The 25,916-nt window shown below is 33.3% G+C and overlaps 5 protein-coding genes and 1 long non-coding RNA gene across 8 annotated transcripts in view; 2 read left to right on the top strand and 4 right to left on the bottom strand.

Moving 5' to 3' along the window:
• LOC105210150 (protein neuralized) overlaps positions 1 to 12,208 on the top strand; it is a 43,172-nt gene extending 30,964 nt beyond the window's left edge. For all 3 annotated transcript variants that reach the window (XM_011180946.3, XM_054235998.1, XM_011180945.3), the window contains exons 2-3: positions 7,257 to 9,067; positions 9,171 to 12,208. In XM_011180946.3, the coding sequence (XP_011179248.2) occupies positions 7,257 to 9,067; positions 9,171 to 9,428 (2,069 nt within the window). In that variant the 3' untranslated portion in view covers positions 9,429 to 12,208. The remainder of the gene's footprint in view (positions 1 to 7,256; positions 9,068 to 9,170) is intronic.
• On the bottom strand, positions 40 to 702 carry LOC128924139 (uncharacterized). Its single transcript, XR_008472822.1, has 2 exons — positions 375 to 702; positions 40 to 311 (listed from the first exon to the last, which is right to left on the bottom strand). It is a non-coding gene; the product is annotated as an uncharacterized LOC128924139 (long non-coding RNA).
• A 1,186-nt stretch (positions 12,209 to 13,394) lies between the features above and the next one.
• LOC105210148 (uncharacterized) lies at positions 13,395 to 14,484 on the top strand. Its single transcript, XM_011180943.3, has one exon. It carries the CDS (start codon positions 13,553 to 13,555, stop codon positions 14,417 to 14,419), a length of 867 nt encoding a protein of 288 aa, XP_011179245.2. The 5' UTR covers positions 13,395 to 13,552; the 3' UTR covers positions 14,420 to 14,484.
• LOC105210149 (protein Peter pan) lies at positions 14,485 to 16,198 on the bottom strand. The gene is made up of 5 exons (XM_011180944.3): positions 15,705 to 16,198; positions 15,459 to 15,638; positions 15,209 to 15,393; positions 14,696 to 15,147; positions 14,485 to 14,627 (listed from the first exon to the last, which is right to left on the bottom strand). The coding sequence occupies exons 1-5, from the start codon at positions 16,035 to 16,037 to the stop codon at positions 14,524 to 14,526; spliced, it is 1,254 nt and encodes a 417-aa protein (XP_011179246.2). The 5' UTR covers positions 16,038 to 16,198; the 3' UTR covers positions 14,485 to 14,523.
• Positions 16,199 to 17,800: 1,602 nt separating this feature from the next.
• Positions 17,801 to 21,987, bottom strand: Rab11a_0 (ras-related protein Rab-11A). Its single transcript, XM_029039009.2, has 4 exons — positions 21,811 to 21,987; positions 18,911 to 19,032; positions 18,340 to 18,688; positions 17,801 to 18,255 (listed from the first exon to the last, which is right to left on the bottom strand). The coding sequence occupies exons 1-4, from the start codon at positions 21,848 to 21,850 to the stop codon at positions 18,125 to 18,127; spliced, it is 642 nt and encodes a 213-aa protein (XP_028894842.1). The 5' UTR covers positions 21,851 to 21,987; the 3' UTR covers positions 17,801 to 18,124.
• On the bottom strand, positions 21,893 to 25,871 carry LOC105210146 (major facilitator superfamily domain-containing protein 10). The gene is made up of 8 exons (XM_011180939.3): positions 25,216 to 25,871; positions 24,811 to 25,152; positions 24,683 to 24,756; positions 23,915 to 24,090; positions 23,678 to 23,845; positions 23,471 to 23,608; positions 22,375 to 23,410; positions 21,893 to 22,053 (listed from the first exon to the last, which is right to left on the bottom strand). Exons 1-7 carry the CDS (start codon positions 25,657 to 25,659, stop codon positions 23,319 to 23,321), a joined length of 1,434 nt encoding a protein of 477 aa, XP_011179241.1. The 5' UTR covers positions 25,660 to 25,871; the 3' UTR covers positions 21,893 to 22,053; positions 22,375 to 23,318.
• Between the last annotated feature and the right edge of the window lie 45 nt (positions 25,872 to 25,916).

Here is a 25,916-nt window from a genome sequence, read left to right as displayed (position 1 = left end):
TGACAAGCCTTGGGAATTTTATTTCAAATTTCACTCAACTGATTATTTTATATATGTATATTATTTTTATAATTTTCATTCATATTTTTTTCATGCAACTTTTATATAAACAAAATTTTCAATACATTTATTGCATCTGTAGAAAAACACCCCTGCGGATCATATATTAGCTGTCATCGATGGGCTAACTGCTATAGACAAGCCAATCGAACAAACTTTCCTAATTTCCATACAAACTGGCAGCACTGAAATCGAATTGTATATACTTGGTCGCACTGAACTCTTCAACCACCGTCTATGTCTAACGTTTTCTACAATAAATTTAATTTTTATTAAAGTTTTTTATTCAATAAATTCAATACAAAAATACTGACAATTTATCTTCGCCTGCCCTTTTCAATTTCAAATTTGTGTATAACAATTTTAATTATTTTGACAGTAATTTGTACTTTGAGCCGTTCACAATAGTAAAATGGTTCTAAAATGTGTAAAACAAAACTTGGTAGCACACAGCAAGCGACGATTGCAATTTTAATGAGGTATTCGCATACTCTCCAGCACGAATTCAACTAGATATCTTTGTTGTTGCTTTCACATGTAAAATTTTTGACAGGCGAGCAGCGCCCAAAGATAGCGAGCAGAGAAGTGACCAATCGATGGCAGCTATTAGCTTTGTTAATCCAGCAAACCGATGTCATATGAAGGTTAGAAAGAATGTTTTTATTTTATTTTACACAGACCAGCCACTACCATTGATTGACGGCAGCAAGTGCAACATGCTGTGGAAACGCTATTAGCGCAAATACTTGCTCAACAAAAATCTCGCATTCGATTGAAGCAATGAGCAAATGCAGTTAGAGGAAGTGGACAAACAGCGCGCAAAAAGCGCTTAAGACCAATAATGAAAGAAAAATATATATCAATGCATAGAATACTATAGGAAAATTGTAAACGCACAGATGTCAGACATTTGTAGTAAATATTTCTATGTATGTAAAGGAGCAAAAATTCATTGATAAATAGTACGCGGCGCATGCTTGCACGTTTAATTGAGCGGCGTCCGTGTCGTCGAAAGGAAATCACGTAGCTTCTATAAAATTGTTTCTATAGCAAAAGAATACATATGTATAAGTAAAGCAGAAAATATATAGTAGCCGTGACCAGTGATAATATGCAGCGTACAGCGGTCGTCTAGTCACTGACTTAGTATTTAAAAGCTGTTGTTGACGCTTTATTGACAGGGACAAGCCTTCCGCATGCAACTGTGCGTGGTCACCAAGTGCTGCGCATGAATGAATCAATGATCGATGGCAAATGCTATTAATTGCAAAACATGTGGCAATTTGTAGTTTGTTGTTGTAATGCAACTGCAAAATATTAAAGCAAAAACAATGCGTACTAATTTTTTGACTAGAGACATGAGTGCATTCAAGTGACAAGTGTGCTGAGGCATATGCTGTGTGCAACAGTTTGTATGTATGTACTCATATATATTTATATGTTTATGTATGTTTTTATGCCTGCGAATACTTGTTGCTGACGACTTCCGCGTTAATTTAATAAGCTTGCCACACGCACTCTTACACTGTGTTGCACATTTGTTGCACTTCATTAATATGTTTTAGAATTTACACAGATTAACTGCCGTCGACTATTCATAAGCTGTAGCGCGTGGAAAATTATTATTTTTTATTACCACATACATATGTACGTTGTGAAATGCCGCTCGGTATTCTGCGCGTAATCGTTATCATCGACATTGCTGGAATGCTTGTATAACTCCCAACAACAGGTTAAAAAACGCGCAACTAATGACATGGTCGCTTGCAGCATTATAACAGTAAATGCTAAAGATTCATTTATAAACACACAATGTTGTGAACCACTTCCTTGCATAAAATTCTTACATTTTAATTTATACATGCGCCATCTAAGCTTCTCGCTCCGAATGTTGCCATATTTCTTCACTTACAACAAATTATGCAACGTCTGTTGTTTTGCAATTAGTTACAGGTCATAATTACCAATTTGTTACACGGTAAAATAAAAAAAAAACTATGAAAAAATAACAAAAACAAAAGTAGCAAAGTCGTCGCTGGCGCTTGCTTGTTGCTTGGCGCTTTTTTTTAACGCTCATCGCGGTTTTAGTGCTTTCTTGCTTATTCTCTGTCCGTAGAATTATTGAAACAAAATTCTTTACTTCAAACATATGCAATTTTGTTTTTATTATTTTCCTTTCAATTTTCACAAATATTTTTGTTAATTTCTGCAGTGAATTTTATCTGCTTAGAACGGCGTGTTTGTTTGACCAACCAAGCGTGCGCTCATCGATTGGCAACACTGAAGAATTGTCGCTAAGAATTGTGATTTTTGTGCTCCGTTGTGTGTTGTAATCGCGTTTCCTTTCTATTTTTCATTGCATTATTGTTCCTTGAAATTAGTTACGTTATTGAAATTAGAAAGTTATAGCGCCTAGTGTCTCAAGTCGAAAGAACGGAAAGATAAAAGTGAGGTTATGAGTGGTTCATTAAATTTTTTAAAGCAGCAATTATTAGATAATACAATGTATAAAATATTTGTTATAGAAAATTTACTTGTAATTGCACACAAAGTAGTCATTGAAAGCATATATTTCCTGTATACGATTTTTTATGAAACAGTAGACACATTTCGAATTGTTCTAAATTGAACTTTCTTATCGAATATAGGTACTTGACTTTGTTGAAAAAAGACAGTTATACAATACAGAAAAAATATCAATGAAATTAAATAATTTTAATTTTATTTTTGAAAACTGCAAATCTCAAATTTTCATGCCTTCTTGAGACTATGTTTTATCACTATTAATACAAGCACATTAATCATATAGAAAGTCATATCGGAACTGTCGCCTGCAATATGCATATTATTACATATACTATATATGTATATAAATACATAGATACATACATATGTATATATTGTGCATACATGATTATTTAATCCACCATTATCACAAACTGCTGCCACCGTATGCACTTGAGTCTGCAGCTGCTCATGCGCTTTAATCAAGCCAGCTTCATACAAACCTATTACCATCTATCGATATGTAAATAAGTGTGTCTACATATGTAAACCACGCAATAACAAATACATACTACCAACGACAACCGATAATCAAAGTGCCGTTCCAATCGAGACTCCATCATGTGAAGCTGAGTTTTTATACGATTGCGTCTGTGTGTGTGTGTGCGTCTCTTCAAGACCGGAAGTAGTATCACACACTCTATACTTGGCTATTCAACCAGTTTTTTGTTGCTGCGTAGACATAACAGCGCTCTCAGCTCAGCTTACTTCCTTTCTACGGTCGAAGACTTCTTCTCATCCTTGCTTAATATTTCGTTTGGGTGTGTGTGTGTCTGTCCCCTACATCGCCTTCAGAGACCGGATGTGTTCTTAATATTCATCCCGTTTATGTACATACATACATATATGCATATCCGTATCGGTTGCTGCCGGTTTCTGCTTACATATTGAAGTAAGCAATGTATGTATATATAAATACACATTTACCTTTAAAATATGCTATATTATATGTTTGTACGCTTCGAGCTTGTCTTATGCGTGAAAAGATTCTGATTTTTGCCAAGCCGTGTTGGCTCCCCTGCTACCTAGCGCATACGCTTGGCTGCACCCGAGTCTCAGTTGTATTTAGTGTACTTTGTACTTTGCTTTCAGCCGTTGTTGGTATTGAATTTCATTTTTAAGCGTGTCTAAGACCCGGTTTAATGCCCTCTTCTGTTCTTACCCCAGCGCAACTTAGTAACTATATGACTAACACCCCTCTAGACATGTTGTATTGCATATTGGCAGTCTTTTCTGTTTCTTTAAACTCAAAAACATATTTTTTCAGTGTCTTTAATAGTTTAAAGCGCATCTTGCGGTAGCGTATAGTTATCAATATTGTTTGGCGTTACACTTTCTCCTATAATATACAATATCTTTAATCTACATACAAATGTAGGTAATACTAACATACATATATCTATCTAAGAATACACATATATTTAATTTTATTTCTACGTTAATTTTCAGTTCCTTTCTTTGCTTCGAACTCCTCCTCACAACATTGTATTCTGCGTTAAAAGTGTGTGTATGTACATGTTTGTATGTGTGTGTGTGATGGTGTGCGTGAGTTTTTGGAAATTTGAACATCTGCCGTTTTCATTTGCCTTTACTTAGTGTGTTTCTTTTTTTCTGTTATGTTTGCTCGCAGTTGCATTTTGAATTTACCTTCATTTGGGATTTTACGTTAACTTTTCAACCCCCGAAAATTTCCTGTGCACTCGCACACTACCTCGATTGTATTTGCTTAGCGACACCACAAGGGCGCAATAACAAAAGTTATTCGTCATTTTATTGAGACTCTTTTTCGTTCCTGTGGCGCATGAAATGCATTTTTTTGCTGCTACTGCGGCTCTCTTTGTTCAAGAGTGCTTCTTTGCTCATAATTAAGGGGTTGCAAAAATCACATTACTCCATTTGTGCGCCACTCAATTGAATAAACACTCAGCGATTTGATTTGAGTGTTCGTGCTCTATCACTCAAATATTAATTTTTGAGCATTATCTTATATTCCACTCAATTTCCGGTTATCTGCATTTGAGTGTAATTTCATAGAAGAATTGAGTGTTGTTAACCATAATTGAGTTGAGTGTGAGTACATTGAAAAATCGCTTAAATTATTTGTTTATGAAAGAATTAATAAACAAATTTGATGAATTGAAGTCGTTCTGAAAAATTTAATCGAGACTCGAGCTTGTGTTTTATTATAAATAAAAACTTAGAACTAAAATCTTCAAATTAAATAACTTCTGAAAAAAGTTAAGCAGCGATTTTTACTAGCAATCGAAACACCTAGCTTAGTTTATATGAACTTGAGCTACTTGATCATATTGTATGTGTTTCTACATAAATATTTTTGTACTAAGCGTCGTCATGATAGTTTTGCGAAGTGATCAAAGAAATATAGAATTGTCTACTATGTTCGGGAAAGCATATGTATATATATCATAAAAATTTAAAAATAGAAAATAACTGTTTAAAATTTAAGATAAGTAAAATCAGCAAATATACTCGTATATAAACAAAATGACAGATTTTTCAATAAAACCACACATATTTATATGTATGACTAATTCTAAGATTTGTTTGATAAGGCTATCGAAACTATTTTTTTTTTATTAAAAACTCTAAGTGACAAATGTTTAATATATTTACATACATAAATATGTTTATATATTAACATACATACACACGTTAGTACCTTAATTTGTTAATGAAACTTTTAGGCATACGGTTATCACACAATTATTACATTATCAAGATTGGCTCACTAAAAAAAGTATAAATATCTGAAGAGCAAAAGGAAACGTTAAAATAGTTTTAGCATTCGCAAAGAAATGTCTATCTTGAAACACTTGCCGACATACTTACATACATACATATGTGACCGAAATAGCAAAGTTGCAGAAAAGGCAGAAGTAATAAAAACGTCTGATAGCATATTTGTTGTATTCAAAAAAGTTAAATAAGAAAAGAAGAAAAAATTCGACAGCCGCACGCCAAACAAATGACGATTGTGGTTAAAAAAGTTTCAGCGGTGACAGTTGTTTCCTTGAGTGCGTAAAGGGCGTTATATGTACTTACCAAAGGGACCGCTTTTTAATATTTCAAAAGCTAGCGCATGTCCTTAATTGCTTTGCGAATTTTTTTTTTAGCAAAAATAGGAGCATGCCGCCACAAATTACACAACATAACCTAACTTATGTAAGCATATATATATGAATATTCAAACTTGTATTTGTAAAGTGGAGCTGAGCATAAATTGCTGGCGAAGGGCACCAATAATTAATTTGCAACTATGCTAGCAAAAGCAGCAGCAGTTGCTGCAACGGAATGTTAAAAAATAAGCAGAAAACAAAAAACTGCAAGCCACAACACATTCAGGCGCACTTGCAATCGACAGACGGTCAGGCGGTTAACGCTTTGGCTTATGGTCGGACGGCTGCTGCTGCCTTCAAATGATCAACATATTACACAACATAGCATAGCATAACATGGCATACATAAAGTACATAATGCATGACATTCGTGACGGCTGGCGCGCACAAAAGCAAAGGCGAAAAAATTGAATTTAATTCAACCGCAACAACTACATCGACGACACGACGCCATAAGGACGATCTGAGACGCGTGCCACTTGCACGCATAATAACTTAAAAGAAAACAAAAAAAGAAAAAAATAAAATGTATAATGAGATCAACGATCAGCTACCCTTCTGCACGTAAAGCCAAAAATAGACATGAACGCAACAGTCGCGCAGCCGCAAAAGAAAAAATTAACATGCCAACACACATACACACACACAAATACAAATTTTCGTATGTGTGGATACAATACGCATACGCAAGTACGTTGAGGCATTAACGACACATTGATCCAATATAGCAGATATCATTGTACATTCCTTCATGTTGTTGTTGTTCTTTATATAGCAAAGCGCAAGGATCAAGTAGGGCAGTAGCATCTGTTGGTTTGGTTCGACTTCAAATTAAGGACAGACAATATAAACTGGTTGCCTGGCAAGGATAACAACATATGTAGGAGCACAAGATGCTACCCTAAGAAACGCAAAAACAACTACATATAGCAAATGCCATTGCAGCCAAGCGTATTATGTGTGTTGGATGATGAAGGAAAAAGGGAAGAAATATTACAAAGAAAGCATTAAGTAGGCAGTAACCAATTGTTGTTGCACGTTTCTTGTCTTCACATTTTGTCATTTATTTCGAAAATTGGAAAATGGGCATGTGCCAGCTGCTTTATGCTTTTCAAGTGGACAAGCATGTAAGGATACGCTTGTGTATACATATATGTACATAAGGATGTAAATGTATGTACATACATATCTACATAGCTTGAATAGTACTTAATTTTGCTTAAGCATTCAATCTATACAAGCGGTGTTTTCTTTTATATTTGTATGCAAACGTATTTACCTACATGTATGTACCTTTGGTGTAGTCGCAATGAAAATAAGAGCGGTAAAGAAAAATAAATACAAAATAACAAGTACATACATATACAGATTTGTCTGCAAACATTAAAAAAATTGTCTTTACCAAATTAAAAGTTAAGTTTTGAAAATGTTGAGCTTAGTCTTCAATAAGATTTGCTATAATTCTAATATAATTTTTTGCTTTTTTCCTTGCAGTACGTCGCTCACCATCCTCCTGCCCGGGTCCTAACAACTTACCTCCCCTCCAGTTTCACACCGTACACGGCGACAACATACGGATATCCCGTGACGGCACTTTGGCGCGTCGTTTCGAAAGTTTCTGCCGCGCGATCACCTTTTCAGCACGTCCGGTGCGCATCAACGAGCGCATATGCGTGCGTTTCTCCGAAATTTCAAACAATTGGAATGGCGGCATACGTTTCGGTTTCACCAGCAACGATCCGGCAACACTGGAGGGTGCGCTACCCAAGTACGCCTGTCCCGACTTAACGAATCGTCCCGGTTTCTGGGCGAAGGCGCTGCACGAACAGTATTGCGAAATGGATAACATACTCTATTACTATGTCAATTCGGCCGGTGAGGTGATCTATGGCATCAATAATGTGGAGAAGGGTGTCATATTGAGCGGCATCGATACGCGTGGCTTACTCTGGACTTTGGTGGATATCTATGGCAATTGCACCGCAATTGAGTTCTTGGATTCACGTGTCTATATGTATCAACAAAGTGGTAATGGACTTGTTGCCGCCGGTGTAGCATTACCTACCGGCAATAGTGCTGTAATTGGCGCAGGCGGTACATTGCCTGGTCCACAAATTCCACTGAATCCACATCATCCGCATCAACAATCGCGTCGCTCATTGCCAGCTGTCGAACAGGATTTGGATCGTCATGTGTTGCCATCAATGCAATCGCTGAATATTTCGATGGAACAAATGCCGTACGCACAAGACATGGCCAACGGTCTGCCACCGTTACGATACAATGCCAATGGTCGCCTCATACCGGTGCCCTTCCATATCACCAAAGGTCGCAATGTGCGTCTCTCTATGGATCGCTTCATAGCGTCGCGCACGGAGAATGATTTCTGCCAGGGTTATGTGTTCACAGCGCGTCCCATACGCATCGGCGAGAAGGTAATTGTACAAATACTCAAAACAGAGCAAATGTACTTGGGCGCATTGGCGCTTGGCCTTACCTCCTGCAATCCGGCCGCACTGCAACCCTCCGACCTACCCAACGACTCTGATTTTCTGCTCGATCGCCCGGAATATTGGGTGGTGAGCAAAGATATTGCCTCACAGCCACAACGTGGCGATGAGATTGCTTTCTTCATCGCGCCCAACGGCGAGGTGACCATTAGCAAAAATAATGGACCAGCAGTTGTTGTCATGCATGTCGATCAATCTCTACAGCTGTGGGCATTCCTCGATGTTTACGGCTCCACCCAGTCGGTACGCATGTTCCGCCAACAGCTGCCCAATATGGTGAACTACCCACAACAACCACTCTCAGCTGCACCGTCAACACAACGTCTGCCGCAACACGGCAATATGTCAATTGCCGAATCGATGAATAGTCTGAATAGTCAAATGTCCGAATCGCGCAAAATGTTGCACACCTCTGCGCTCACCGTGGCATCACACAACACCATGAACAGTTCGGCGGCGACACTCGCTTCCATGACGGCAAATGCGGCGCAAACTCATTGTAATGTACCTGCAGCGACGGTGTCTACGGTGTCATCCGTCAGCAACACCAATGGCAATACCACGGCGACGGCGACCGGTCACATGATCAGCATGCCATCAAGTGGTGATCTCATACAGATTCAGCCCAACGGTGGCGGAACTGTCTTGGTTGTGAATTTGCCGCCTGCGAACTCAACACATGAGTTGAATAGTGTCAGTGGTGGCGGTAATGCGGTGAACGCGACAAGGCAACCCACATCAGGTGTGTTGGCTGGCGCATGTTCGTCAACGATGGCTAATAATCAATATGTTGAGGTGAGTTACAATGGAACTAACAACAAATTAAATTTGAACTACTATTATATGCAGTTGTCAACAATTCTAACTTATATTTCTTTACGCTCTCGTTCCTTTATAGCCCGTGTCCACATTGAACAGTTGCAATTCTACTCAGGAGATGAATAAATGGAAAGACACCGTGGATCACAGCAATAGCAGCGCTGGCGCTGAATGCACAATCTGCTATGAGAATCAAATTGACTCGGTGCTCTATATGTGTGGTCATATGTGCATGTGTTATGATTGCGCCATCGAGCAGTGGCGTGGCGTTGGTGGCGGTCAGTGTCCACTCTGCCGGGCCGTTATACGTGATGTTATACGCACATATACCACGTGAACAAGATCATAAAACGCACCAAAATAATAACAAAAACAAAACTTAACCATAACCTCAAAGCAGGTGAAATGGAATGCAAAATTTTACGCTAATGCCTAAAGTAGAGCCGATTTTTTAAATTTACAATTTCGCGTTACAACAAAGCGTTAGATTATTACAATAATATACAAAACACGTGAGAATGTGAGAGAGTAAAATGAAACGTAATTCCTACTTTAACAGAAATTGTCTCCTAACAAAGTATATAATACGTGTATACCAAAAAAGAAAGGAAACAACCGAAAAATAGGCAACAGTATAACCGTCAAGTGCTTAAGTTAAGCACACAAATTGTTACTCGCAGTCAAAGACAGATGAAATGGATGGTGGAGCTTTCGTGAATGATCGATGTGTGACCGAATAACTAAACAACTCGCAATTTTCTTAGAAGACTAGCACGCACTTCAAAAGCGTGCCAAACTCAATAGGAACTAACGCAAATAAATATATGATAATGTCCAAAAATACAAGAGAACACAGCACTTATGATTAAACATAAACTAATATGTAATTACAACTGATTAAATTATAATATTAAATTATTATTATCTTTAAAAAGCAGACTAGACTACTTTAAGAGTATAGCTAAAACGTAAAAAATTATAATAAAAAACAGATTTAAAAGCAAATTAGAAACAAAAAAGCATTTACTCTAAAGCAGAGCAGACACATGTAGATTTTATATTTAGTACTTAGCAGTTAGAAATTAAATATAATGCCACGTCAAGTAAATAACTAAATGCAGCGTAGTGTTAAAACTCCTCGGCGCATTGAAACTAAACGCTGAAATTTGCAAATTTTAAATTTATATTAGACTTACTGGATGAAGCGCATAACAAAAATATGAAAATAACAAAAAACAACAAACAAACAACAATTGTAACAACAATATTCTAAATTTGTGATTTTATGAAAGAAAAACAAAATATTTATATAATATTTTAAGCAGCCTTTATTGGTGACGAAATTGTAACGATATGTAGTTATATAATATTGTAATTAGTAATATTTAATGCAAGAAAATTTTCAAACTGATAGTGTTTTCAAAAATGTGAAGTCCAAAATTATTTGTTTCGATTAAGCACTACTTATTTAACAATTATTATGTGATTAAGTATAAGGCTGATTATATGTTGAAAGTTTAACTTGGAATTGTGCGCTAAAGGATTTACTTATATTTTTGATTAAATTATGCATTTATCAATGAAGTAATAAATGTCGCAAAGTAACACATTTTCAAATTTATTTTATGTTTACTTTCAACAAATCTTGTAAGCAAGCTAACTATAATATGCCTATTTACCTGCTCTTATTGACGGCATATTGGAATCTCCAAATCAGCCTTTTCCTCAAACAATTAATCGCATAATATTTTTTTTATTGCTAGTTACTAATTCTCTCTATTTGCCGTTAGTTCAGCATTTGTTCAATAAAAATTTTAATACAAAAATTTCTAGTTACAAGTCACACTTTTCAAATGTTTCATAACAAAAAAGCCTAAAAAACACTTCTATGCATAAATGCCGCATTTGTTTTATTTATTTATAAGCAAAACTGCCAGAAATTGTTACTATTGTACAAAATACTCGAATGTTAAAAAAGTAACTTGCTAACATTTGTGTTGTTCAATATTGAAGTGTGTAGAACTACACAATTGCTCCTACTTAAACGGCCTAATAATATAATAATAAAAATGGAATAGGAATAACTTTCCATATTGTAATATATTAGTGTACATATATGCAGTTTTCAACCAAATGCGTAAAAAATCAATTTTTTTATAAATGAAAATTTCGAACATTTTTGCGAAAATAATTGCATAATGAAAAGATTTTGTGAAAAACAGTGAACGCCTTTTATATTTTATGTATGTAAAGTGGCAACACTGTATTTTTTTTTTAATATCCAGCATAATTTTTATATTGAAGATAATTTGCGTGTTAAAACAATCATTATTTCTACTTTAATTCGATTTGTTATCTATTGTATTGTATTTTCCTCAAGTTTATAATGAAAAACCTACTGACCAAGATAGTTTTAGTTTCCTATTTTAAGACATGCATATTTTTATACTTTTATAAATAACAATTATATATAGTATTAAGTTATTTTTTGTATTAATTTCTAGTCAACGAACATTAAAATACATATAAATAAAAGAAATGGGTTTAAAAGCAACAGGGACAAATGAGATCAATTTGAAGTAAATGCAAAAAAAAAATTATTATTACTAATGAATGAAAATAGAGAATAAAATAAAACAATGTAAAAAAAAAATAATTAAATAATAAAGGCTGCCACTATAAAGATTATAAATAACAAGAAAGCAAAATATTTTAATGCAAGTTTTAATGGAAATTAAACGCTACAGAATTAGGAGTTTTTAGGCTTTTTAAATAGCAATTGTAAATGAAAAAAGAATGTATGTACATAAGAAGCATTGCAAAGGAAATCAAAAATGAATTTTATCTATTAAAAATCAAACAAATAAAAATAGAAGAACAAGAATTTGAATAACAATAACAAGAAAAAAGACTTTGATATGACAAATGCCCATTAAGATATAAATGAATTAAAAAATAACATAATTAATTATTTATGAAGCAAATATATGAGAAAGCAGAGCTAAAAATTTATTTGTTTGAAAAGCAAATGTTAAAACAATAATTTGAATGACGAATACACGTTCGATACAAATAGCGGTAACATTTATGTTTAACATGTATTTATTTTATAAATCACTGACAACCATGTAATTCATTTCAAACATACATATATATTTTTACTTATAAGTAAAAATGATGCTGCACAATAAAATGTATTTGAAAGCACAATACATGCCTAACGCCAAACAAAAAATATATTTATGAACTATAAAAATACCTATTTAAACATCAAAAACATATAATACCTATTAACACATACCTAAAGACATAAGACATTAGCGGTTAGAATTCGCCTTAAATTTTAATTTTTTATTTTCGGAAACATAATATAAATGCTTACATTATATTTAATACAAAGTGTCACGTATTTACTTTATATAAGAAAACTAAAATGCACTGACTAGGTCTTAGATTGAACCACATCGGACACACTATGGAATTAATTGTGTGTTGGATTCGAAATTGTAAATTATAATAGGTTATAAATCAGAATAAATTTGTTTATTATTATATAATGGATGATAATGATTAAATTGTAAAAAAAAATTGTAACTTGTTTTGCATGATAAAACTGATAAGAAAAATGAGAACTAATATCGATTTGCATAAATATTCGTTTCGAATAAAGCAAAGCAAATAAAGTTAAAAAATGCCAAAAAAATTGTATATTTGTACTTCACTTCCAATAACAAAAATTTTGTAATCTGGTAAAGTAAAATGTGGGTAAGTATTATGGATCATAATACAATTATGTGTTATTCTTGTTATCCCAAAATTGTCAACCGCACCGATGCATATGCAAAAATTGCAGTGAAACCTCTGTTGGGCGGACAAAAATCGCTCCATGGTGTTGTCAGTCCAAGAGAGGCTCATTTGTTATAAAAATTTAGCTTAGAGCAGGAGAGGTTTGTTTGTATATATTAAATCATTTTGGAACACGAACTCGAACAGGCGAATATTACATATGTATGTATGTTATAACGACGTTAATGTAGTTGTATTAGCATAAATTTAAACTTTATCTGCAACCTGGCTGTGCCCATCATTGCCCATTTCACTATTTCTGCTTAATTAAGTCTCAGAAACTTGGCATTTTGTGGGGCGTATTGTGATATAACCACATAATAAAAATATAAATATATATTTACTGTGTATTATATTTAATTTAATAAACATTTAGAAGTTAAAAATAATTTAAAAATTATTGAACTATAAATCAAATGAAAACTTGCTATAATGTTAAATAAACTAATTTGGCAGCACTGGATATGGGTTTGTGATAAATGTCAAATGGACCAAAATACTGGAATAATCTTTCGTTAAACGTAATTGTTTATTGTGCTTTTTCCTCAATAATTAATTAAAAGTTCAACAAATTTGTGTATTCAAATAAAATAAACCCTCTATCAAATAATCAAAATGGATAAATACAAACCCATGTCATGGTATATTGGCACCGAGTGGACTATGCCGGCTAAGGGTTTGCGCAAACAAGTTATATCCTTGGACAATTTCAAGTGTTTGGATAAACCTCATTTATTGTCCAAAGTTGTGTTAAAAGTGGAAGAAGTGGAAAATTTAAATGGACGTGAAAGTCAATACCTATCCAGTGAGTTAATTGAACAAGAGCAAACGGTGGAAATTGGAAGCGCCGTCACACCGGTTGATTGTTATGTAGAACTGCTTGTGCGTCAACTTGTGGTGGATGAACGAGCACGCTGCTTTATTGGTACAAAGAAGGACGAAATAAGTTTCATATTGACTTTGATAAACATAGAAGAAACAAAGGAAATACATAAATTAAATGTTGGGGAGATGTACGATTTGGCTAAGCGTTATAAAGAAAACGGCGTTGTTATGTTCAAGCAATATCCCAACTTTGCACATGCTTACTTTTCGCGCGCCGCAAAATTTTTGATCTCATACAAACCATTTGAAGATTTAACAGTAAGCAAAGATGGTTTATCGGGTGAGGATATGCAAACGCTTTTTACGCAAATACAAACCAATTTGGCAGCTTGTTTATTAAACGAACAGCGATATGAAGATGTATTATATCAAACAAAGTTTGTAGAAGAGCAAGCGAATGCTACAGAGAAAAGTATTTATCGAAGAGCAATGGCATTTTATCATCTTAATGAATTTGAAAAGGCTCAGAAACTTATTGAGGGCGTTCCCAATTATCAAGGAAAAAAAGAATTTGCCAAACTTCATCAACGTTTAGGGGAAAGTTGGAAGGCTAGCAATGAACAATATAAGAATTTTGTGAAACGTATGTTTAGTTAGACTGACAAACAAGTAATATTTTTAAGAAGAATTGTGTAATAAAGTTGTAAAAATAAAATAACAAATCTGTGATAAATGGGTTTTTATTGCGTGTTATGGACATATCATTTCTTTTTTTCTTGCGCTTTCTTCAGCTTTTTGTTTTTGAACTTTAAACTTGGTGGCAAGCTGGCGCGTTTCCTTGACTTGCTTTCAGCTTTGAAAAGTTCTGCAAAGTTAAGTTAATATAATAATATTAAATTAATTTAAAAGAGACAATTATTATTTAATGCTCACCTTCATCAGGTTCTTCGCCAACTTCCTGTTTGTAGTACTCTGCATCGTTTTCGGGATCGCTTTCTTCTTTCGTTTCATCACCGATAGCTGCAGCTTCGCTCCTATGTTTCTTGCGTTTACCTGCCACCTCCTCTTTTGCACGTAAATTGCGTTTTCGGTTATCTTCTTGTACCTTCTTTCTGTACTCTTTAAGTTTGCGCTTCTTCTCGATCATTTTACGTAGTGCCTCCTTTTCATCTTCGGTCTTAACTATGTGATCGTGATACAACACTTCGCCTGTTAGGAGACCTTCCTCGATTTTCATTAATTGCATAGTCAGGCGTGGTCCAATTTCATATAGACGAACCGCTGATTTATTATCCTCTAAGTTGCCTTTACGTTTAAGAGTTTGTGGCAGTACAACCTGCGATTGCTCATCATCTTCCATTTCCGACTCTGAAGCTCCTCCGTCTCTGTAAAGATAGTTAAATATTAATAATAAATAAGAGTAAATCCAAAGAAATTTCAACTTACTGCATTATGAAATCGGCAATATCTTCACATTTGGATAAATTTGGTATTTTGCCCATCACAAGCTTTTTAACACCTCGCGTCAAGCCGACTGGCACCACTTGAACGGAATAATGACGCATTTCTATTAAATTCGTTTCCGGTGTATATGAGAATAACACACAACGACGAATTGTAGCAATATTCACCTTAAATAAAGTTATAAATTAAACATTATAATAATATAAAATTAAGTTTGTGAATTTATACATACTTGTGCTAAATTGATTGCGGGAAACATATTCTGGAACGTGCTGGCCATCAATTTAAGATGTTTGCCATCACCTGTGAAATTATTCATAATAACAAGTGGTGAGTGTTTAAACATATCCTCGTCCACAAACTGTCTTTTGCTGGTTGAAAGGACATCTCGCGCCAAAGTGAATTGGTGTACCTGTTGCGAATTATGTATTTTGTTCAATTCGATATATTACTTAAATGATTTAATAACCAAATTTACCTTGAAAGTAAGCGTAGGACCACGGGGCATGCGGACAATTTTAAATGACAACTGGGATGTGGCTTTGTTAAATATACCCATGTGAGAGACATGGAAGAAGCCGCTCATTGCCACAAAATCTTTAATGCGATTTATTTTCTTTTCTTTTAATTGTAATGCCGTAAATGGTTCCATGATTTTACGAAAATCCAATGTTAAATCGGTTATATATGGACATGAAAGCCCTCGATGTATTACAAAAGAATGCGGTGCTTCTACCAGCTCACTAGATTCCTTTTCCTTGAACGCTGCAGTGCGTTTTTTAGGATGTGCCTTCTTTTTGGTTTTCCCCATTTTTATATTTCACTTTACAAATAGTGTTTAAACCATAAAATTTATTTTATACAATTTTAATTACGTTTTGTTTGAGCACTAATAAAAATTATCAAAAATTCATTCAATGAATCGCATGTGAGTCCGCGTGTTTACAATCTTCTTCTTTTTATTTATATGCGATTCACAATGCACTTGAAAAATGTATTAACTGTGAATGGGCTAAACTGATTTATTAGAATTAATTTGACAAATTGTATAATTTTTAATTGTAATCGTGCATGCACAAATACACATTCCATTTGTATACAAAAATCTATTTTGTTTTGAAAATTCCATTGTTGAGCTTTCATTTGACTATCCACTAATTTAGTTTCCATTGTTGTAACAATACAATTAATTCAAATATGCTTAGTTATACGTATGTAATAACAAAATTACTTTACTTATATATTATTGATCCGAGCTCTACCGGTTTACTACGTTTTTACTTTTATAATTATTATAAAGTTCAAACTATTCATGATTTAGCCCAGCTTGAATGTTTGTCCTAGTCGTATCCACTTGTGTTTTAATAAAACTCAACTTCCATATACATTTTTGTTGTTTTCAATTTTATTTTATTTATTTAGATACACTTAACATAGGTAAATATAGCAAAACTCAATATAATTGCATTAATCAATCAATCGATTAATTATATTTTCTCTCACTAAATTTATATGTAATCCTCAATAATGTACAACTGGCTGTTGTTGCTTGTTGTATCTCATTTATTTGCTTAGTTCATATAAGTTTACCATTGTTAATTAATTAATTATTAATCGGTTATGCATTTCTCTTTTGCTATGTGTTCTCCTCTCTACCATTAGCTCCACGATATTCAACATGTTAGCAAACCCTCATTGCTGTCGGTCTCACATCCCTACGCTATCACCAATTAATTTTTTTAAGAGCTTTTCATTCCGCCTACAGTTTACTATCTTTGCTCAACCGCCTGTATCTCGCCATGCTCTTGTATATACTCATGTATGTGTAGAAATTACACAATGTGTGTTGGTGTTTCGAGCGTTTTGTTTTTGATTACTTCATAGTATATATATAATTCATTTATATAAAATTTCAGTTATATTTATTTTATTTGTTTTAATTAAAAAAGCAGAATAATTAATTTTTGCAATTTTTCCTTGCGTGTGTTTTTCTTAATTATAATTTAATATTTAAATTGATTTCGTTTTTTCGCTTTTGTTGTTCTTTTTAATTACGTTTTACTAAAGCATTTACAATAGTTTTATAAATCTTTTGAACAATAAAAAATTAGATTTACATTGAGAATTTTGCACAGCGCTTTCAATAAGCTAAATGTAAAAAATTCAGCAATGTTTATTTTGTAAGTAAAAATAATGTTATTAATTTAACTGAAATTATTCAATAATGCAACACTTTCTTAAATAAATTAGCATTGTCGGAAAAATACAAATAAAAACGATCTTGGTTAAACTATACTATATGTATACGAGCGCAAGGAACCAAGTAGTGAGTAGAGGCCACTATATTGTTTGGGTGTATATAGGTTTTGCTTTAATCAATACAATAACTAAATTTCCTTGAATATATCCGTTTTTTTTTTGTGTAAATTTTCGTATCAATTTTCTAAAGCGTTTCAAAGAGCTGGGACGAGTGCGGGGTAGTCTTCTAAGTGTAATAATAGCATAATAGTATAGAGGGGAATTCATTGCTCATTTCATTATGATTTTTGTTTTTATAGAAAATACACGTTCAAATTATAATTACATATCTATATTATTACTTTTCTTTCAATAAATTTCAACGTAGTTTTACTATTTTCTGCTTCAATCATTTCTTTGCCATTTAATAAATGTACGTAAATATTCATAATATTTGCTGCATCTACTTCTGTTCTTCTATATTTAACGGTTTTGCTGTCGTTTCATGCCACTGGTGTAGATTGGAATTGATTTGGATTCATATGGGGGAAATTGTGGTCGTAGTTTTAGTTTCTGTATATCTTTTATTGTAGTATTGTTGGTTTTTATTATTTATGCATAGATGACATTTAAAAGTAATGCAGGACGTGCATAAGGCGGTCACTGACAGCACTGCTTGCGCACATCGGCCGTAACAGTCGGCTTCACATCGATGGGCTCCACATTTGGACGAATGACATCACCTTCAGGTGGATCTCTGATTTGTTTCTGGGATACGATGCGATATATTTCTAGAAAAACAAACAAACAAAATACACAACGTTGAATTTGAAATAAGCATAAGCTCAAAATATCTTTAATGTCAGTGAGTATACCTGTGAGTATATTTTGGAATGCTGTTTCAACGTTCGTCGAATCCAGGGCAGATGTTTCAATGAAACTTAACCCATTGCGTTCGGCAAAGAGTTTCGCCTCATCCGTCGGCACGGAACGCAAGTGTCGCAAATCGGACTTATTGCCAACCAACATAATGACAATATTCTGATCAGCGTGATCACGCAATTCCCGCAACCATCGCTCTACATTCTCGTATGTCAAATGTTTGGCAATGTCATAGACAAGCAGTGCACCGACAGCGCCACGATAGTATGCTGACGTGATGGCTCGATAACGCTCTTGACCAGCCGTATCCCAAATCTGCGCTTTAATCGTCTTGCCATCAACCTATGCGTAGTAAAATGTAACAGAAATGTAATTAGTAGGAGCTTAAATGTTTATATCGGCTTTATAATTAAAAATGTAAACTAAAATTTGATTCAGTATGTTATTAGCATAAATTAAGTCTAATTGGTATGTTTATACGAAATAACCTCAAATATCAATGAGAAAAAACAAACTATACCATTTAAGAATTACTATAATTTTTTATCAGTGAATTGCATTTACCTCTATACTGCGTGTTGCAAACTCTACGCCAATTGTCGACTTCGATTCCAAGTTAAATTCATTGCGCGTAAAGCGGGACAGCAAATTACTTTTACCAACGCCAGAATCGCCGATTAGCACAACTATAAATGTTAATAAAATAATTGTTAGGTTACGCCTACAGTTTATCGTATAGATTGGTTGGCTATGTGGCTATGCTATTTATTGTAATTAATATACATATCAGAAATTGCAATGAATGTGTAACCGATGGTAGTTCGTATTAAAATAACAACTAGAAAAAACATGTCCTAGAAATATATAGAGTAGAATTGAACGGTAACAATTGATAAAAAAAAAATTATTATTTACCCCAAAAAATTAATTTGTTCAATAAAATAATTTTATTTCACACAAATTTGGTGAAAATTATTTCATGATATGGAAATAAATAAATATAAACTGATATAATATCAATGAAGTAATCAAATGTATTTTTATTTTATACAACAGTTTTCAAAAGAATATAAAAAATGTGCTTAAATGAAGCAGTTGGACCTGTAATCTTAATAAATGTTTACAAATATACAAATTTCAACATATCTATATATAATATGTATATAAAGTTATTAATTAAAGTAAATTTATTTTTCTTATGAGTGTTTGTTAAAGTGACCTCATCTCTAAAAAGTAAAAGTAAAGTGTCAGCAATGTCAATTACATTGGTCTGATATTCGAATTGGCGAGCACATCAATTTCAAAAATTATTTAGTAGTGTAGACTAATAAAGGTCCGGACACAATTAAAATAAAATGCATTCCTACCATAGTATTATTGGATCCACTAGACATATCTTTACACACAAAAAGTAAATAAACATTTTAATAAAGGTAAATACCAAATTCAGAAGAAAAGATTTAAATTCGTAAATTTATTCAAGAACCTCCAACCAACTTCCCTCATTGAAAACTAATGAATTTTGGTGTATGTATGTGTAAGTGCTATGAATTTTGTATAGAAATTTCCAATGGCCAAAGATAATTAGTAACGTTAGAGGTAAATATTAACAGTCGCTAAGGGCCACTTTAATCGGTAACGTAGATATTTTTATGAGCGTGTATTTGTGTTTTTCGTACGTAGAAATTCAAGTAATTTTATTAACTGCTATATACTGTTGATAAACTCTGGCTTGAGAGAGGGAAATCTAAAGCTATTTTTTTTCTTTTGAGTATGTTAGAATTTTAAAATTTCTTATATTTCTTTAATTTTATTGTTATTCTTATCTTAAAGCATTTTTAGCAGAACATTTCATACTTTGCTGATAACTGAGTAAGCAATTTTGGTATGAGTCACCAATTTTGGAGATTTGAGTGCAGAGTAATATATATATTTTAGCTAATTCAAAAGAAGTATATGTGTTATTATTATTATTACCTATAATAGAAAAAAAAAACACAAAAAAAAAAACATTAAAAAAATAAACGAAATTAATAAAAAAATGAAAGCAAAAGTAAATAGTAATAACTATCCGAAATATAACGATTATTCACACTCATTTGTATCATAAGCATATATTTTTTTTTTTTTACAATGAAACTATGCCAAAAACGGAACATACATACGTACATAAGTATGTATTATCACAAGTGATGAAGTAAACGGATGCGCAATAAAATGCAATAGAAGAAGTTTTTAAGAAAACACACAAATAATCATATGTGCATATGTAAACACAAATGAATTATATGTATACATATTGAAATGTACAAGTTTTATGTGTGCGCATTAATTGATGCTGGGAAAGAAATCCGGTCCTACGCAACAACAACAACAGAGAATATGATGAGAAAAACAGAAAATATATTAATATAAATGCTACAAAGGAAATTATTTGTCCGATTAAACACACAATCATGATGAAGTTTCTGTGTAGGGTGGTACAGCTTACAGCTGACAAGACAAAGGGATCAACTGAAACGTCACAGTAATAGATTTTACAAACATGCCTTTCACGTAGAACAAAAAGCTTTCTGCTTAAATAATAAAACAAATAAATATGAAAAAGTTAAAAAGAAATAACGCATATAACAACATATCACAAATAAAGGGAAATAAAACTAACAACAAATTTGATTAAAAATTATAAAAATTGGAGATAAAAAGATAAAATAATAAGAAAAACATTCATGCGAAACTGTCAACAAAATATGTGGCTAACGCGTCCGAAACACTTTATGCAACGTGTCACATAGCCAATTGTCCAATAACGATAGCAAAGCAAATGAATGTTTGTACAAAACATAGTATGCAAGAACAAGAATGTGTTACGGCATGCATAGATTGCTGATTAAAGTTTGACTTCTGGATTTGCTGGTTGTGTGTGGCAATAGGTACATAGTGGCAATGATAGTCATTGCAGCTGACTATTATTAAGCAGCAACTCAGGGGGCGGTTTAGGTAAAAACAGCTGAAAGATAATCAAAAAACAACTGATCGTATTTGAAAACCGCTGATGACAACTTGGTATTGAGTAAATACAGAGGATGTACCATTCTGATATGTCTTCAACAAACTGTAATTTAATTAATTAAACAGCTAGAAATTTTATGTAGTTTATGCTGGTTATTTCTAATTATGTTTGTAAACGACCATAACGAAATAATTATAACTTTTAATAGGATTAATCTATCTTGTCTCTACACTTTACGCACTCAGATGTAGGTTGTTCCGTTTAAGCAGCAAAAACTCGAAATAATACCAACCACTCTCACATGGGCTACGTCATCGCACAATATTGATGAATGACTCTTTCATTTTGGTTACACTTTCATTGCAACTTTTTCACTTTATGTAAATTCATATTTTTACAAATCCTTCTCCACATATAGATGTTTTAAACAAAATAACATTTAATTAATTACCTTTAAATAAATAATCGTATTCATCTTCTCTAGTACCCATGATTGGTTGTGAATATTTTTCAACTGTTTTTTGCTTTTACTATGCAATTGGATGACCTGCGTTTATCCTTTTTGAGTTATTCCACTTGTTTTATTTTCCACCAATTTTCTTGTCTTCCTTGTAACTTCTTTATCGTCGGTTTCACTTGGAAAGTTTCTTTTCGGTATGTAATTTGCGTATCTTTTTACTACTCTTTCTGAAAGCTTTTTTATAGTAATAAAAAATTCACGATTATTCACCGAAATGCGATGAAACACACAAACACATAAGACGACAGTGAAATCAAAGGGCAATGCGACGGTCCAGCGGATGGGTGACAATGACGACGACGTTCAACGACAGCACAGACCGTAAAACCAATGAAAGAAAAAAAGGAAAATATTAAATTAGAAAAATGACGGGGCGGTAACTTTTTCCACTGATTATTTACTGTAACTTATTTCTATCGGAATTCGCCCAAACTTTATACACACAATTTGCTAAGTTACACTTAAAAATATCGCTTCTATATGAATTCCTATTACTTTAACAAATTTAAAGCATCATTTTAATCATAAATATTTGAAAACAATTATATCTGCTGTGCTTATTTAAACTTTTCAAAATTAATCACCTTTTTACGCGACAACTACGACGACGACGACACAAGAAAATATCTTCTTCTTCTCGGCTCGATGTGCCGTTGTTCAATATCAAATATGGCGTACGACGAAGGCGAAAATGAAAAGAAAGAGAGATTATACTCTATTACTTTTTCTCTATTACAATTTGTTCGGAATAGCTCCAATTGAGGGGAACGTTAGTTACTGAAAATGTATTTGAAATTGTTTAAATTTTTAATTTTTGTGTTCATAAACAAAGATGAAACAACTACACTTTTACATAGTTATGCATTAAATATAACTTAATTTAATATTAATTGAAGCGTTTTTGACAAATTGCAATGGGTAGTGAGTTGAATGCATACTTTGGGCCTTTTCTGTTCCTTCCAAACCTAAAAAAAGTTCTTGCTAGAAAGAAAATGTATCTTCAATACAGGAGTAATCGCCTGGCATAATGCTAACTTGAAATCCTAATGAAATCTACAATTATGAAGATCGATTTAAGCAATATATCGCCATTGGGCAAATATATTGGATAATGCAATCCAAGTTTTGAAAATACTCATTTTATTTATGATTAGTTAATTTTTTTTAATGAAAGTTTAGCATTTACATAAATTAGATTTATAGCTTATTAATGTAATTTTATTTTATAAATTTTAGACAATATTCGATTGACATTCGCTGTAAAAAACTAAACAGATTATTCTTAAATACTATCAAGGAAAAAAAACAATAAGTAGATACAAAATATACAATATATTAATGAGCATTTCATGCAAATTATTACTTATGATATTGTACGGTACGAAACCATGTTTAAATACTTTCATATTTTTTGTATTGTACTCAAATTCATTAGATCATCAGAGCTTAGATTTTTGCAAAATATACGCTGGGTACAGTAATAAAAGGCCACCAGTAATATAAGTTAGACGCGAACCAAAACTCCAAAATGCTATGACCATGAAATTATGAATGAAATATTATGTTGGAACTGTGTGTATATGATACTTACAAATACAACCAACAACAGGACCAACGGCACGTGCCAAGGCGCCCAATGATCGGAAAATGCCGAGGACTGAACCTTTTTGGTCGTCATTCCCATAGCGTGAAACCAATGTGGTCAGACAGGTCACAGCAAAAGCTGTAGCTAAAAGAGGGAAAATAAGTAATAGTATTTTTAATTCTCTACAGTTATTATGAATTCTCATAAACTTACAAACTGCAAATAGAAACATGCCTGCATATAGCAAACGCCCATCTTTTGCAAGTCCAACTAATATAAATCCAGGTACAATAAGATACAAACTAAAGACAGCACAAGGCTTTGTCGCCTGAGGGGGTAGTCGTCGTACAACTCCACCTTGTAGAAGTGCCATGACAATGCCTACAATAAACAAAATCGATAATTTAGGGAACCTTATATGTATAGAGTAATGCAGAAAAATATATTTACCAGTCATAAGAAACATTTTTGCTTGGTCCATGGAATTGTAGCCGAACTTGTGATACATTAGAAAAGTAACAGTGAATTCCAAACCGGAATACAGAAATAGGTATAAGAAGTAAATTAGCCCTATTTTACGAAGTGCAAGTATTTCGGCTTTGGATACTTTTTTAATAGCAGAGAATCTGTTTTTGAAGATATATTATTAAATTACTTAAGTGTGTAAGTTAGAAACGATTTTCAAATATTTGAGGCTAGCTTTAAGGTATTACTGTTATACTTCTAAACATTTTTGTTGTAGCAACTGAAAACAATCTGCAAATTATGGGGAACTTTGACGAGTTATCAGTTGGCCTCACTACATAAATAATTATGGCTTCGTATATTAATCAGCACGGAAGTACGAATATTTATATGTGAATTTACATTTTAATCTTTAACAAAAAATACTTCAAAAAACTAAAGTAGTTATTTATCAAAACTGCAAAAAACACGTACGGTGTTAAAGTGCTGATAAAAAAATAATATTTTGAGCTCGTAAGTGAAACGTGATTGTTGGTGACGCTGCATTGTGATTAGCATAGTATACTTCATAGTGTGGATAAAAAATTTAAATGTAAATAGATAAGAGTATGCGATAACTTCAACAAAGGTTGAGTGAGAAACTAATTAGAAACAGTAATTTATAATGAAATATCAAGTGAATGGTACATGCATATGTGTCTTTGACAACAAATAAGTGTTTAGAATGTATATTAGTTAATTTTTTATACTCACTTGAATATTGAGCGCACGTCCAGCAATTGTATGGCGTATGACATCGCCGAAGATATCTCTTTCACGCGTTTTTCCTGAAAATATTAAATATTTCTAAATTGTAACCAGTTCATTTAACGATTACTCACTTTTGGTAATGTTTCCTTTAAACCAAATGCTATGATTCCTAAATCACATATAGCGAAAGTGAGGGCACATAACGAGGGTGCCATATACCAAGATTCCACTGATTTATTTAAGGAACGCGCAAATAATGCACCAATCGTAGGACCAGCAATGAAGCCCACCGAAAAGGCGACCCCCACAAGTGCCATACCAAATGCACGAGTTTTAACACTGGACACATCAGTGATAATAGACATGCAAAGGGATATGTTACCTTTGCTGATACCGCCAACAAATCGTGCTAGTACAAAAAGTGCAAAATTACTGGATAAAGCCCATAGAAGGTACGATAACGCAATACCAGTCTGTAAAATAATTATATATAAAAATTAATTGTTCTTACAAACGATCATATATTTAATATTTACGGCACAAATTAACATTAGCGGCTTGCGGCCGTAATAGTCCGACAGTCCACCCACTATTGGACTAGCAATAAATTGTAAAAAACTGAACATGGATCCTAAAAAGCCTCCAAACAACACCGAGGTGTATCGTTCTGGTGCTCCAACAAGTTGCTGAAACCAATGTATGCGCCGCGTCAGCAAATTATACAGCCCAGAACTATCATTCTGGCGGTAATGCTCAAGCAAGGAAGGCATTAATGGTAGGATCATTGTAAAAGCGAGTAAATCAAACAGCAGCGAAATAAATACTAAGGTGACCATTGAACGTGAATTCTTTCCACTAGAATCTTCAGTATTTTGTATACTCTTTGTGAGCTTCTCATGGCTTTTGGTGGTAGGCACTTCTTCGTTGTTGTTAATAACATGATCGCCATTGCGGCTCCTTAATGTGGTTGTTGCAGTCATGTAGTTATAATTAGTTGCTAACTTTAAAATAAAATTCTAAAACTGTATACTTTTATTTTACTTTTTTTTTTGCAAATACTACAGCACAACAGTCATATGCTTAACCGGATTGGTTGGCTGACTACACAATTGTGAAGTGAAAGTTGCTCCACTCATCACCACTGCAACGACGAATAAATTCAACAAACTAGCAACTTTACAGCAACAATAGTTAGACCGATTTCACACAGGCAATTTTTGTTGCGGCAATTCTTAGT

Source organism: Zeugodacus cucurbitae, chromosome 2 (assembly GCF_028554725.1).
Source record: "Zeugodacus cucurbitae isolate PBARC_wt_2022May chromosome 2, idZeuCucr1.2, whole genome shotgun sequence".
NCBI lineage: Eukaryota > Metazoa > Arthropoda > Insecta > Diptera > Tephritidae > Zeugodacus > Zeugodacus cucurbitae.
This window is presented reverse-complemented; position numbering and strand designations above follow the sequence as displayed.